Raw genomic sequence first — 13,482 nt, forward strand, 5'->3', positions numbered from 1 at the left:
CCTGGACAGATGAGACCAAGCTGGAGATGTTTGGTCTTCATGTCCAGAATCATGTTTGGAGAAAACCAGCAGAAACCCCTCAGACCCACTGTCAAGCACGGCGGTGGAGGGATGATGGTCCGGGCTGGGGGCCAGGCGGGGTTGTCCACAGGTCCTAGACACATCGCCTGGCTAGACATCCTGATTATTTTCCTCTTGGTTACGAAGATTTGGTCTGGTTCTTTGGGATTGGACTTTGACTTACGGGGGGAACTGACAACAACCAGTCAGAGAGAAACAAACCATGTGACGTAGTCAGATGTACAATGGACTAGTTTCAACAAAAGACAGCCAAGATGTTGAGCAGGAACATGAGTGAATGGCTGCTGTCGGTTTTAAGGTAAAAGCTTATAATCTTGGTTGTTTAAGTGGGTCCTGGATGCCGCTGTATGGGTCATCCCCTACACCCCTCCCTGTACCAAAACAATTGGTTTGGTTGCTTTTGTACTGATAGATATGACTGTAAATGGCATGAGTACCAGACCCATTTCACCAGGATTAATCTTCACGAAGCCAGTGGGCGTGGCTGACCACGCTCCTTCTGATCATATGATGTTGATTATATAGCTATTATATTGACACACACAAAGCAGAGTTTAAAGTGGAGAGTTATGACTTTTGAACACAGCTGTATGGCTCTTAAGCTTTGTGAAGGTCTGACGGAAAGAAAGAAAGAAAGAAAGAAAGAAAGAAAGAAAGAAAGAAAGAAAGAAAGAAAGAAAGAAAGAAAGAAAGAAAGAAAGAAAGAAAGAAAGAAAGAAAGAAAGAAAGAAAGAAAGAAAGAAAGAAAGAAAGAAAGAAAGAAAGAAAGAAAGAAACGTGGGGGACAGGGCAGGGATGAAAGCTGGGAGAAAAATAAAACAGGAACCAGAGCTGTGAAATCAAGTTGAGTGTAAAATTACAGTGTTATTTTTGAGTGAGTGGGAGATTTCAGCTTTGTGTTTTTTTCAGAATAAAAGACAAAAAGTGATGAAAAACAGGGCGATTGTTTTCCGGAAGGTCTGCAGGCATTTCCTGGGTTTGACGGCCGGTGAAGGATCATCAGCCCTCTGTGTTTGTGTTGCAGTCTTCAACTGGACCGTGCAGCAGGTGGAGGACTGGCTGGGGATCTGCGTGGAGCTTCCCCAGTACGCCGAGAACTTCAGGAAGTTCCAGCTGGACGGCAAAGCTCTGCCCAGGTGAACACAAAAACGAAAACATGATTTATCCAAGGTGCTAGTCTGACACCAACCAGAGAGAAAGAGATGCCAGTTTCTCTACTGACCACTGGGGGCTCCACCAGAACGACAGTCACCTCCTACCTCCATGTTGTAAATGAGCGTCAGTCCTCCAGGACCAGATGTGGGTGGACCTGGATCAGTCTGAGGATGAATCTTAACTAAGCAACAGCTACTTTCACCCACAGCAACAACAGCGATCTCATCTATTTAGTATGAAGGATCAGATGGCATGTAACTACCACGAAAACAAGCATAAAGTGGAGTTGAACGAGTAAAATAATGAAGCGTTTTTTCACCCAGGCTCCACAGATGACTTTTTCATGTTCATCTCAATGATTGACTATTGGAAAGAATGCTGTTATGTAATGAGGTAAAAAAGTTATTCTTGAAATGGCTCTCCCCTCCTCTAAGTGAGGTTTTGTCGGGTTTGAACCCTCCGTCTGGACGTATTTGGTGTCTGTCTGCAGACTGTGAGCACAGCTTCTTTCAACCTCCATCTGTTTAAACTCAGCGTCAGAGTAAAGCAGCGGTGTGGACTGGATGTATGAAAAAAACAGAAGTGTGAAGGTAAACAGACGGTACGCCTGTGTCGACTCTTAAGCCGGAAATATACTCTACGCACGTAACCTGCGTAGCCTGCGTAGCCTGCTTTGTGTCTGTTCATGCTCCACTGCGTACGTCGCGTACCACCCGAGTAGAGCCTGTCATACCGATGGTGACCGATAGGGGGCAGTAAGCAGAGCAACAGTTGGAAAAGCTACTTATATTAAGTAGCAGAAGTAGTAGCAGCAGCAGCAGCGGTAGCAGATTAGAAAAACGAACACTTTTACAGGACAATATTGGATGATGTAGGAGATTATAACATCGTGTGAATGTGTATGAGTGTGTATGAATGTTTGTGGTGGTCGGAGGGGCCGTTTGGCGCGATATGGCAGCCACGCTCCCGTCAGTCTGCAGGGCAGCTGCGGCTACAGACGGAGCTACCACCGGGGAGGATGTGTGTGAATGAATAATGATCTCTGTAAAGCTCTGGGTGCCTAGAAGGAAGCTAAAGAAAACCATAACATTATTATTATTATTATTACTCTTTTTTTAATGTGTATTACTTATTTATATTACTGTTTTACCCCCTTCCCTGTGTGTGTGTGTGTGTACTTCTGCTACGTGAGTTTCCCCGTTGAGGGAGTAATAATAAAGGACTATTTTATCTTATCTTATTATTATTGCTTATTATCAAAAGTGGATAGTCTTTCCAGACTAATTTATCCAGCATTCTCCTCACCCATCTCAACAAGAATGACGAAACAATAAATCCAGTTAATTTTAGGTTCATATGGAGAAGTAGATGTCAATATATAAGAAAGATTAACATGGTCAAAAAATGTATTGTTCCTAATATGATTCCAAGTCATTCAATAGTATTTTTATTGAAAAACAGAGTATTTAAAATAAAATAAGTCCCGTCAATTGACTCCTGGCTCCCGGCTCCGCTTCCTCCCGGCTCCGGGAGGCACCGAGGCTCGGCGCGTACCTCCGCCGGGGGTCGGTCGCCGGGGCTCGGTCGCCGGGGCTCGGTCGCCGGGGCTCGGCGGCCGGGGCTCGCCATCCGCGGTACTCCCGGGGACTCTAGTCCCGCAGCACCAGTGAGTATTTTGACCGGAGAGATTATAAAATACCGGACTTCGGCATATTTTACCGGACAACGGAAACCCTGGGGGGAAGTTAAATATTGCATAAATATATGCACGGGGAACTTTCTCCAGGGGAGAGCAGCATAATCGTGCCAGCCGGGATCAGACCGGGAACAGCGATACTAGCGGCCAGAGCGAGAACTGCAGGTCGCGTACGCGTTCAGTGTCTTTTTGAGAACGTGCACGTCGACGCGTCAAATGTACGCAGGATACGCAGGATACGCGAGACGTGACGTCACGCGTATCCTGCGTCTCGCGTACGCGTTCTGAACTGCAAGTATAAACGCGGCTTTAGTCACCCAGGTCACGGTAGTCCTCAAAGACCTGAACCAAGAAAACTGCACTTTCCTTGGATCTTAATTATTGGCCATTTTTGGTATCCTGTATCAACCATGTAGAACCCCACAAAAACCCAGTAGCATAGCCTAGCTCATGCTAACCAATGGAGTCAACAGGCAGCTAGCTAGTCCTAGGTTACAGATAGGGTTGCCACCTTTCAGAAATAGAAATAAGGGACGCCCTGATTTCAGCAGCGCAGGAGCCAAAAAAAAAGCCCTAAAACTTCTAAACTGAATAAAAATGTGTTTATTTTATATGAAAAACAAAATGCTTTGATTTAAAGTTTAAAATGCTTTAATAGCATTGAACTTTCATGACTGTAGAGACAGCCAACCATATAGCAACTGAAATAGCCTCCTATGCTACGTATGTCCACATCAGCCCAGATGTATAATATACATACAGGTGAAGAATATGGTGTAAAAGTTAATTTATTTCAATAATTCAACTAGAATATGGTGTAAAAGTTAATTTATTTCAATAATTCAACTAGAATATGGTGTAAAAGTTAACTTATTTCAATAATTCAACTAGAATATGGTGTAAAAGTTAATTTATTTCAATAATTCAACTAGAATATGGTGTAAAAGTTAATTTATTTCAATAATTCAACTAGAATATGGTGTAAAAATTAATGAAAATACGGGATAAATCGCGTCCCATATTAGTTCAATACGGGACGCAACATTTTTTTCTCAAATAAAGGACAATTCTGTATTTTACGGGACGGGTGGCAACCCTAGTTACAGGCACTGCTCTGGATGAAGCACCTTTACCCGAAGAACCTTCCAGACCAACCCAGCGCCTATCAGTCATCTGTTTTTACAATGAACTGCACAGCAATCCCTAAAATCTCTAACAAAAATGATCATGTTCTGTTAGATTTTAACTCACAGATCAGAAGTCGAGTTTACTGAAAAAAGGTAAAGTTAGGTGATGACAGCTACATTCACAAGACACGCCCCTAATTATGCATCAATCTTAGATAATTTTATAGAGCACATATAATTAAACCAGCCCTCTGCAGATGTCATGGATGTAAATTCTTGTTAGTCGGACACTCTAAGATGGAGGTTGATGGAGACACTCATTTTTGGAGACCAGCCCTGGTGGTCAGTTGAGGAACTGCATGTTCAACTTGGTGTCAAACTAGAAAACCAAAGGGGTTTCCCTCAATTTGTTTCCATGTTGCCACTTCCTGTGGCGGGTAAACCTTTCCATCCTGACCGTAACACCACCTCTGCAGACTGGCGGTGAAGAACGCCACCCTGATCGTATCGCTGCTGAAGATTCTGGACAGAGGTCACGCTCAGAAACTGCAGCTCAAAGCCCTCGACATCATCCTGTTTGGACCACCGCCAGGTCAGTTCTTCACAATGACAAATCAAAAATGTTTCAGAGAAGGGTTTTCCTTTAATTTAGGACAAAATACTGAAATGCCCAAACAATACCTCCCATCCAACCCAAACATTCAGTTCCTGTCAGTGGAAACGTGGCCTTCATCCTCATGCAAGTGCCACACTGACTACGTTTACATGCAGTCAAAATTCGGGTTATTGCTAATATTCCGGTTACTGAAACATTCAGAATATTCCGTTTCCATGCGTGAGCAAACAGGGTTATCCCTGTATACATGGTGATTAATCATTCGGGATATCCTGATCAAACCAGCGACGCGCAGAGAACGTGATGATGCAATTACCGTCATTTCCGCTTCTTCTTCCTGTATCCAAATTCAAAACAAATCCTGCTTCGCGCAACTTTTCGCTCACCTTCTTGTAAATCTCGCTATCCCGGTACTTTCTACCATCTACAAATGCCAAAATGTTCATATCCTTCATTACATTTATGAAGTGATTAGTCTCCTCCTGGTCTTGCGTTTCTCCGTGTTTATAAGAACTTCCTGGACTCAAAAGACCAGGATTCCTTGTGAACAGAACATGTGCAGAAAACAAATTCATGTTCCGTTTGATCGGGATATTCCATTTGGCGTTTACATGACCAAATATTCGGGTTTTAAAAGGAGTAACCCAGTGGTCATATTCGTGTTTTTAAAAACCTGAATATGCATTATTCAAAGGGGTTATTGGTGTTTACGTGGCCGTGCAAATTTGTGTTATTGCCAATATTTGGGTTTTAAAAGGGTTATTGATGCATGTAAACGCAGTCACTGATGTCTTGCTACTGTATGCAGGCCGGCAGAACCGATGGAAGGACCTGGTTCTGTGCTTGTCCATCCTGATGGCGCTGGGGGGCTGCTGGTTCGCCTACGTTCAGACCAGGAAGTCCAGAGACGACCTGGGGAAGCTGGTGAAGGACCTGGAAGGTCTGCAACGGGCTGAAGAGAGTCTGATGGACCTGCAGGAAAAGTGAGTCCATCAACTCTTCAGAACCACTGAACCTGGGCCTCAGACACTGCTTGACCTTCAGTATCATCAGAAACCAACTCCAGATTGTTTGGGAAAGTTTTTATGACCCTTATGACCTGCTAAGAAGCTGCTAGAAGTGCTCACAGCCTTTGGTCGGGAAATGTTAGAGACTGCTGCTGCAGGTTAGCGAAGCTTTGCCTTCTGACCCTTCCAGAACAACCCAGAACTCATCTCAGCACAAGTAGCCGTATTATCTTTAAAATAGAAATAATTATGCTCTGTTTGGTCGTTAATCACAGGCACAGAAGTCAAGTTACAAAAAGTGCTACGATGCTAAATTGATAGCTATAGCCGAGGACACACTAACCAAACGTCGCCCGCTGTCGGCCGACTGCTGTGTCGCCTCGCGTCGCCTGTGTCGGGCTGGGTCGGGCTCAAAAAGAAGCACTTTGACACACCGCAAAGACGACACCCAACGGCCAACTACGTACGTTCTGCGCAGTCTGCGTTTCAATTTGCTGCGATGTTTTCGGAGAAGAGCCGCCGGTCCGGGGCGCAGCAGCAGCTCACGTGCAGACATGATCGCCAGGTCAACCTGCGCCGTCGTCCCAGGGAGAAACCTGCAGCTCTGTGGAGAATTATCGCTAGCTGAAATAAATAATTTAGGAAGATAAATGTTGGTTTAATAGATGAAATCTAACAGTTGTAGCTACACCTGTTAAGAAATTTGCTCCGAAAATTTCGGGATTTTTGCCTGCCGGCTCGGGAGCTGATTTATGGTTCCGCGTTAAATCGACGCAGATCTGAACAGCCAATCACAGAGTGAGCTGTTTGAACGACGGCTGACGCCGATTTGACATGTCGAATCGGCTGAAAAGCTGCAGACGGGCGGCCGACCTGTGGCTACGTGCGGGAGACACCGGGGAAACTAGGCCGACAGACGCACCGACGCTCACCGACGGCCGACAGTCGGCTTGGTGTGTCAGGGCCTTTAGTCACACTAATATTACAGGCATATCTAAATTAACCTATGGGCAATAATCGAGCTAAAGATTTAACTGGAGTTTACATGTGCGGGAAGAGAATCCAATTATTGAGTAGGTGTGTTCTACTCCGCTAGGTGGTTGGCATTCTTCCGGTTCGTTAGAATAATCAGTGAACAAGCTCAACAGATTGGAAGCAGACATAGGACATTCTAACACGGTGGTCCATGGAGCGCAAACACCTTGGCTACAGGTGAGAAGGTTCATGAACGCTCCTCCCACAGACGTCCCAGTAGCTTGTTCTCAGTAAGAAGAGACTCTTTTTTGGTTTTAGTGTCATTAAAACTGACAAAACGGCTGCACTAGGAGGAAATAACTAATCGTGTGTGTGTGTGTGTGTGTGTGTGTGTGTGTGTGTGTGTGTGTGTGTGTGTGTGTGTGTGTGTGTGTGTGTGTGTGTGTGTGTGTGTGTGTGTGTGTGTGTGTGTGTGTGTGTGTGTGTGTGTGTGTGTGTGTGTGTGTGTGTGTGTGTGTGTGTGTGTGTGTGTGTGTGTGTGTGTGTGTCCAGCCTCTGCAGTCTTTCTGTCTAAAGTCCTTATATGGACAGGAACATCCAGCTGCTCGGTCACACACACACACCTACACGTACGCACTGACACACACCCACACACACACTGAGTCATGCTGCTGCATGTCGGCTGCGTTTCCTCCGATCGGCTCCCCAGCTGCAGATGAAACTGGAGGAACGTCGGCGGGTTCCTCCAATCTGCAGAAAAACTTGCTCTTCCAGGTCCTGAGGGATCCAGACATCCGTCACGTTTCCAAACAGAATCCAAACACTTTATCAGAGTCATGTGCACCACTCAGTACAGCCTCCTTTAATCCTGTTTTCTTCTTGTACAGAACAGGATTAAAGTCATTTTGAAGTGGAGAAACACGATGTCAGGTGAACGTCAACTTTTTTCACCACGTTTTGTTGATCCTGAAAGAATGAAGCCAAAAAAAAAGGAAAACAATCCTGGAGCTCGCTCCACTGCAGCAGCATTGGTTATTCTGATGTAGATCTGCTGCTGTGTTTAGGATCATTTCCTGTCACATGACCCTGTTTCAGCTGACCTTTCTGTCAGACAGATGTCCTCACATTTGTCTCTAGAAGACTCCGGTTCATGGTCATGGTCCCCTTAGTGACTGACGGGTCCAGGTCCAGACCATCATCCCTCCACCACCGTGCTTGACCTGTTGTTTGGTTTTCTCCAAACATGGTTCTGGACATGAAGACCCAACATCTCCACTTTGATCTCATTTGTCCAGAGGACATTGGTCTAGAAGTCTGCTGGTCTGTTGTGAGTCAGAGTTGGTTGGTTGGTTGGTTGTAGTGTTTATTTCGAATATGAATCATATTAAAAAAAAGAAAGAAATAAGACAATCGTCTTAACATGAGACATAACAGAGTAAATATTCGAAAGGGAGTGAGAAGAAGTAAAACTTATAAACTCTCACCCCCTCTCCTTCAATATGACTAGCTAATATATGCAATGTGTGCAAACATAACATTATGCAAACATAATATTGCCTATAAACAATAATTACACACACACACACACACACACACACACACACACACTAGTACCTACATACATGTATACATAGGGACACATGCTGCATATAGGACAAAAGGAAAAAAAAACAAAGAACAAACAAAACAATACAAAACATTGTAACAACACAAGCTACTGACCAGTGTAAGAAAATAAGGATAAAAATAAATAAATAAAAAATAAACACTGTATCATTGCACCCAAACATTTTGCTCATCCCTGTACCTCTGAAAAATAATATCTTTCTATTTTATTTTAAACTGTTTAATATTTGGACATTGCTTTAATTCCATTGAAAACTTGTTCCATAGCCTCACCCCGCTGACTGAAACACAAAAACCTTTCCTGTTTGTGCGTATTAATGTGATATTAAAATTACTTTTGCCCCTTAAATCATATCTTCCCTCATGCATACTAAATAATTTCTGTATATTTGTTGGTAACAGATCATTTTTTGCTTTGAACATTATTTGCGCTGTTTGATAGCCCACAATATCCGTAAATTTGAGTATTGTAGAGTCGTGCTTCTTTTCAGGTGAAGTTTCTCCATTACTGGCAAGATTGACAGCCGTCTTTGACGCTTTCCACTTGTGAAGAATTGTTCTCACTGTAGTCTGTCCAACTCCAGATTGTTTGGGAACGGTTTTATGACCCTTTGTCCTTAATATGAAGCAGAAGTTGCTTCCGTCTTGTGTTTACACACCTGGATGCTGATGACCAGCTCACTGAGGTCTCCTGGCTGCAGCTCTTAAATCCTACAGAACCAACAAGGGGAAACTTAGGATAACCCACAGGTTGTTTTTTACGTTTGGCTTAATTTCTGTTAAATAATGGCACAGTGAGACTTTTGAAGAGGACCCACCTCATGTGACCTGAAATACTTAGTCACATGACCAGGAGGCCTTTTGATGAGGTTTTCTATGATGGATATATAATTAAAAACAAGATCTTATAAAAGCCTCTAGAATCTAAGAATCTGAGGTTTCCAGTTTTTAAACCCAAAAACAAAACTTTTGAATTAAATTTACTTTCAAACACAAGTGCAACTCCAGAATAAAAGTAAACACAAGTTAAAACAATGATAGAATGCGTATAAGCATAAAAGTCTAGCATAAATGAACAAGTGTTGTTAAACCAGTATAGCTTTAAAAAAAAAACATGAACTCAACTGTGGGCGCGTCCAAAAACAAAAGTCTTCCTGTCTGGATTTGGACACTGGAAACCGAGACTAAACCAGTAGACTGAGACTGAAGTGTTAATATGGAACAAAGAGGTCTTAAAGGTAATTTACTGCTTTATATGTTATAAGAAGAATCTAGAATTTAATTCTAAACTGAACAGGAAGCCAATGTGGTGAAGCTTAAACAGGGGGATGTGATCTCTCTTGGCAGAACCAGTCAGAATTCTGGCAGCAGCATTTCAGATCAACATTTTAATAGAATTATTGGGACATCCAGCTAAAACAGCATTACGGTAGACCAGCCTTGATGTAACAAATGCATGATCTAGTTTTTCTGCATCGGGATGGGAAGGGATGTTCCTGATTTTTGACATTTTATCCAGTTGGAAAAAAGCCATCCTACAAACCTGGTTGATGGTTTAAACGGCAAGTTCTGGTCAAAGATGACTCAGAAGTTTCTCACAGTGGTGCTGCAAATAAAGCTGATTTTATTAAAGAAATTACATTACTGGGTATTACATTTCGAGGTTGTTCAGGGCCAAAGATTATGATTTCAGTTTTTTTAGAATTTAGGAGGAGAAAATTATGTTTCATCCACACTTTTATATCTCTTAGGCAGGTCTGTATTAGTATTAGCATGATGGGGCTTCATAGATGAATAGAGCTGGGTGTCGTCAGCATTACGGGGACAACTAACGTCATGATTTCTAACGATATGTTACCTAAAGAAAGCATGTAAAGAGTGAAAGAAATAGTCCCAGTTCAGAAACCTGTGGAATACCGTGGCTAACTCTTATGATAAATATAAAGCAGAACCGTTGATCCCAATAAAGTGTTCAAGTCTGTGTAATAAAATATTCTTGTCCATCGTGTCAAAAGCTGCACTGAGGTCCAAAGCAAAAAGCACAGAGAGACGCCCACCATCAGAGGAAACGAGGGGGTCATTTGTAACTAATGTGCATTTGCACTTGAAACAGTATTTAAAACGCTTCTGCTGTTATATTCTCTTAAAGACTTAGCTTTTTTAAGTCAGTGTTGATCTTCAAAACACTCTTAAGATGCTAAATTGACAGCTAGCAAACTAATGTTACATGCACATCTAACTATAAAAACTATAACAATCTAGCTAAAGATTAAGCTGGAGTTTTCGGGAAATCCAAATATACATGCACAAGAAGACAATCGATTATTGAGGGAGGTGCATTCGACTCTGCGATGCTAGGTGGCGCATTGGCATTCTTCCGGTTAGTTATTTGTTGTTCGTCTTCTTCTTCTCTTACTGTGTTGATATTCTGGCTTTCACTGTGTCTTCACTTTCCAGAAGGAGGAGTCCCGGGACAGTCAGTAGCTCGACTAAGCGTGGGTTGCGTATACATACCGGAATAACTTGAATTAGGACTGCATTATCCAGGACTAATAACTCGATCTCAAGAACTTCACTTCGGTTCGATCACAGTCCGACTAAGGTGTATACACGGCTTTTAAAAATTCGATATCGGTCGCATTAAGGCAACAATTCGACTTTCTGTTACATGTAAACGTACTGAGTGATCGTCACTGATCAGTGCTGATGCACACACAGCTGGAAGAGCTTTTACAACATTATAAGGGTTGTGTGTAGTTTCTGCATTAAGGTGTTCTGATGTCTCCTCTCAGACTGCAGCAGGCTCAGGAGGAGCAGCGCTGCGTTCAGGTGGAGAAGGTCAGGGTGGAGGAGGAGCTGCGGAACGAGATCAGTTCGTCCAAACAAGAAGCTCAGCGGCTCCGCGAATTGCGAGAGGGAACCGAGAACGAGCGAAGCCGGCAGAAATATGCCGAGCAGGAGCTGGAGCAGGTACTCAAACACTGTGGGTGAGCAGCCGGACTGATTACGGAAAAAACCACGGTGTATTTGTGTTCGCTGCAGGTCCGAATGGTGCTGAAGAGGGCGGAGAGGGAGTTGGAGTCGCGGGCTCGCTGGACGCTACCAGAGGCACTGCAGACGTGGCTGCAGTTGACCCATGAAATCGAGGTCCAGTACTACAACGGGAAGAAGCAGAGTGCTGAGAGGCAGCTGCTGCAAGCCAGAGAGGGGGTGAGGTGCCGGATTAACTCCCCCTGAGGGGCAAAAATACACCACCGGGCCCCTGAGGAAACTAACCCTAACTCTTCTGAACATGTTGGCATCCAACTCAGAGCAGCTCACTCATCACTCACTCATCTTCTCCCGCTTATCCGTTACCGGGTCGCGGGGGCAGCAGCCTCAGCAGGGATGCCCAGACTTCCCTCACCCCAGACACCTCCTCCAGCTCTTCCGGGGGGAGTCCGAGGCGTTCCCAGGCCAGCCGAGAGACATAGTCTCTCCAGCGTGTCCTGGGTCTTCCCCGGGGTCTCCTCCCGGTGGGACATGCCTGGAACACCTCCCTAGGGAGGCGTCCAGGAGGCATCCGGTACAGATGCCCAAGCCACCTCAGCTGACTCCTCTCAATGTGGAGGAGTAGCGGCTCGACTCCGAGCTCCTCCCGGGTGACCGAACTCCTCACCCTATCTCTAAGGGAGCGTCCAGCCACCCTGCGGAGGAAACTCATCTTGGCCGCTTGTATCCGCGATCTTGTCCTTTCGGTCACTACCCAAAGTTCATGACCATAGGTGAGGGTAGGGGCGTAGATTGACCGGTAAATCGAGAGCTTCGCCTTTCGACTCAGCTCCCTCTTTACCACGACGGTCCAGTACATCGACCGCATTACTGCGGACGCTGCACCGATCCGCCTGTCAATCTCACGCTCCATTGTTCCCTCACTCGTGAACAAGATCCCGAGATACTTGAACTCCTCCACCTGAGGCAGGACTTCTCCACCCACCCGGAGAAGGCATGCCACCCTTTTCCGGTCGAGAACCATGGCCTCGGTCTTGGAGGTGCTGATTCTCATCCCTGCCGCGTCGCACTCGGCCGCAAACCGCCCCAGCACATGCTGGAGGTCCCGGTCTGATGAAGCCAACAGGACAACATCATCTGCAAAAAGCAGAGATGAAATCCTGAGGTTCCCAAACCGGATCCCCTCCGGCCCCTGGCTGCGCCTAGAAATCCTGTCCATAAAAATTATGAACAGGACCGGTGACAAAGGGCAGCCCTGCCGGAGTCCAACATGCACCGGGAACAAGTCTGACTTACTGCCGGCAATGCGAACCAGACTCCTGCTTCGATCATACAGAGACCGGACAGCCCTTAGTAGAGGGCCCCGGACTCCATACTCACTCAGCACCCCCCACAGAATGGCACGAGGGACACGGTCAAATGCCTTCTCCAGATCCACAAAACACATGTAGACTGGTTGGGCAAATTCCCATGAACCCTCGAGCACCCTGCGGAGGGTGTAGAGCTGGTCCAGTGTTCCACGACCGGGACGAAAACCGCATTGTTCCTCCTGAATCCGAGGTTCGACTATCGGCCGTAATCTCCTCTCCAGTACCCTGGCGTAAACTTTCCCCGGGAGGCTGAGAAGTGTGATCCCCCTGTAGTTGGAACACACTCTCCGGTCCCCCTTTTTAAACAGAGGGACCACCACCCCGGTTTGCCACCCCAGCGGTACTGTCCCCTTCCTCCATGTAATGTCGCAGAGGCGTGTCAGCCAAGACAGCCCTACGACATCCAGAGACTTGAGGTACTCAGGGCGAATCTCATCCACCCCCGGTGCCCGGCCACCGAGGAGCTTACGAACCACCTCGGTGACCTCGGCTTGGGTGATGGATGAGCACGCCTCCGAGCCCCAACCCTCTGCTTCCTCAGTGGAAGGCATGTCAGTCGGGTTAAGGAGATCCTCAAAGTATTCCTTCCACCGTCCGACAATGTCCCCAGTCGAGGTCAACAGCTCCCCACCAGCACCATAAATGGTGCCGGCAGAGTACTGCTTCCCCCTTCTGAGGCGCCGAACGGTCCTCCAGAATTTCCTCGAGGCCGACCGAAAGTCCTCCTCCATGGCCTCCCCGAACTCCTCCCAGACCCGAGTTTTTGCCTCCAAGACTGCCCGAGCCGCGGCCCGCTTGGCCTGCCGGTACCTATCTACTGCGTCAGGAGTCCCACCGG

At 45.8% G+C, this 13,482-nt stretch overlaps 1 protein-coding gene across 2 annotated transcripts in view; it reads left to right on the plus strand.

The window, feature by feature from the left end:
- The window catches only part of LOC133459961 (stromal interaction molecule 1-like), a 45,660-nt gene that overhangs the window by 16,118 nt on the left and 16,060 nt on the right, over nucleotides 1-13,482 (plus strand). For both annotated transcript variants that reach the window (XM_061740397.1, XM_061740395.1), the window contains 5 exons: nucleotides 1,106-1,217; nucleotides 4,536-4,651; nucleotides 5,484-5,658; nucleotides 11,076-11,253; nucleotides 11,326-11,493. In XM_061740397.1, coding sequence (XP_061596381.1) covers nucleotides 1,106-1,217; nucleotides 4,536-4,651; nucleotides 5,484-5,658; nucleotides 11,076-11,253; nucleotides 11,326-11,493 — 749 coding nt within the window. The remainder of the gene's footprint in view (nucleotides 1-1,105; nucleotides 1,218-4,535; nucleotides 4,652-5,483; nucleotides 5,659-11,075; nucleotides 11,254-11,325; nucleotides 11,494-13,482) is intronic.

The sequence above is a fragment of the Cololabis saira genome, chromosome 14, assembly GCF_033807715.1.
Source record: "Cololabis saira isolate AMF1-May2022 chromosome 14, fColSai1.1, whole genome shotgun sequence".
NCBI classification, from domain to species: Eukaryota; Metazoa; Chordata; class Actinopteri; order Beloniformes; family Belonidae; genus Cololabis; species Cololabis saira.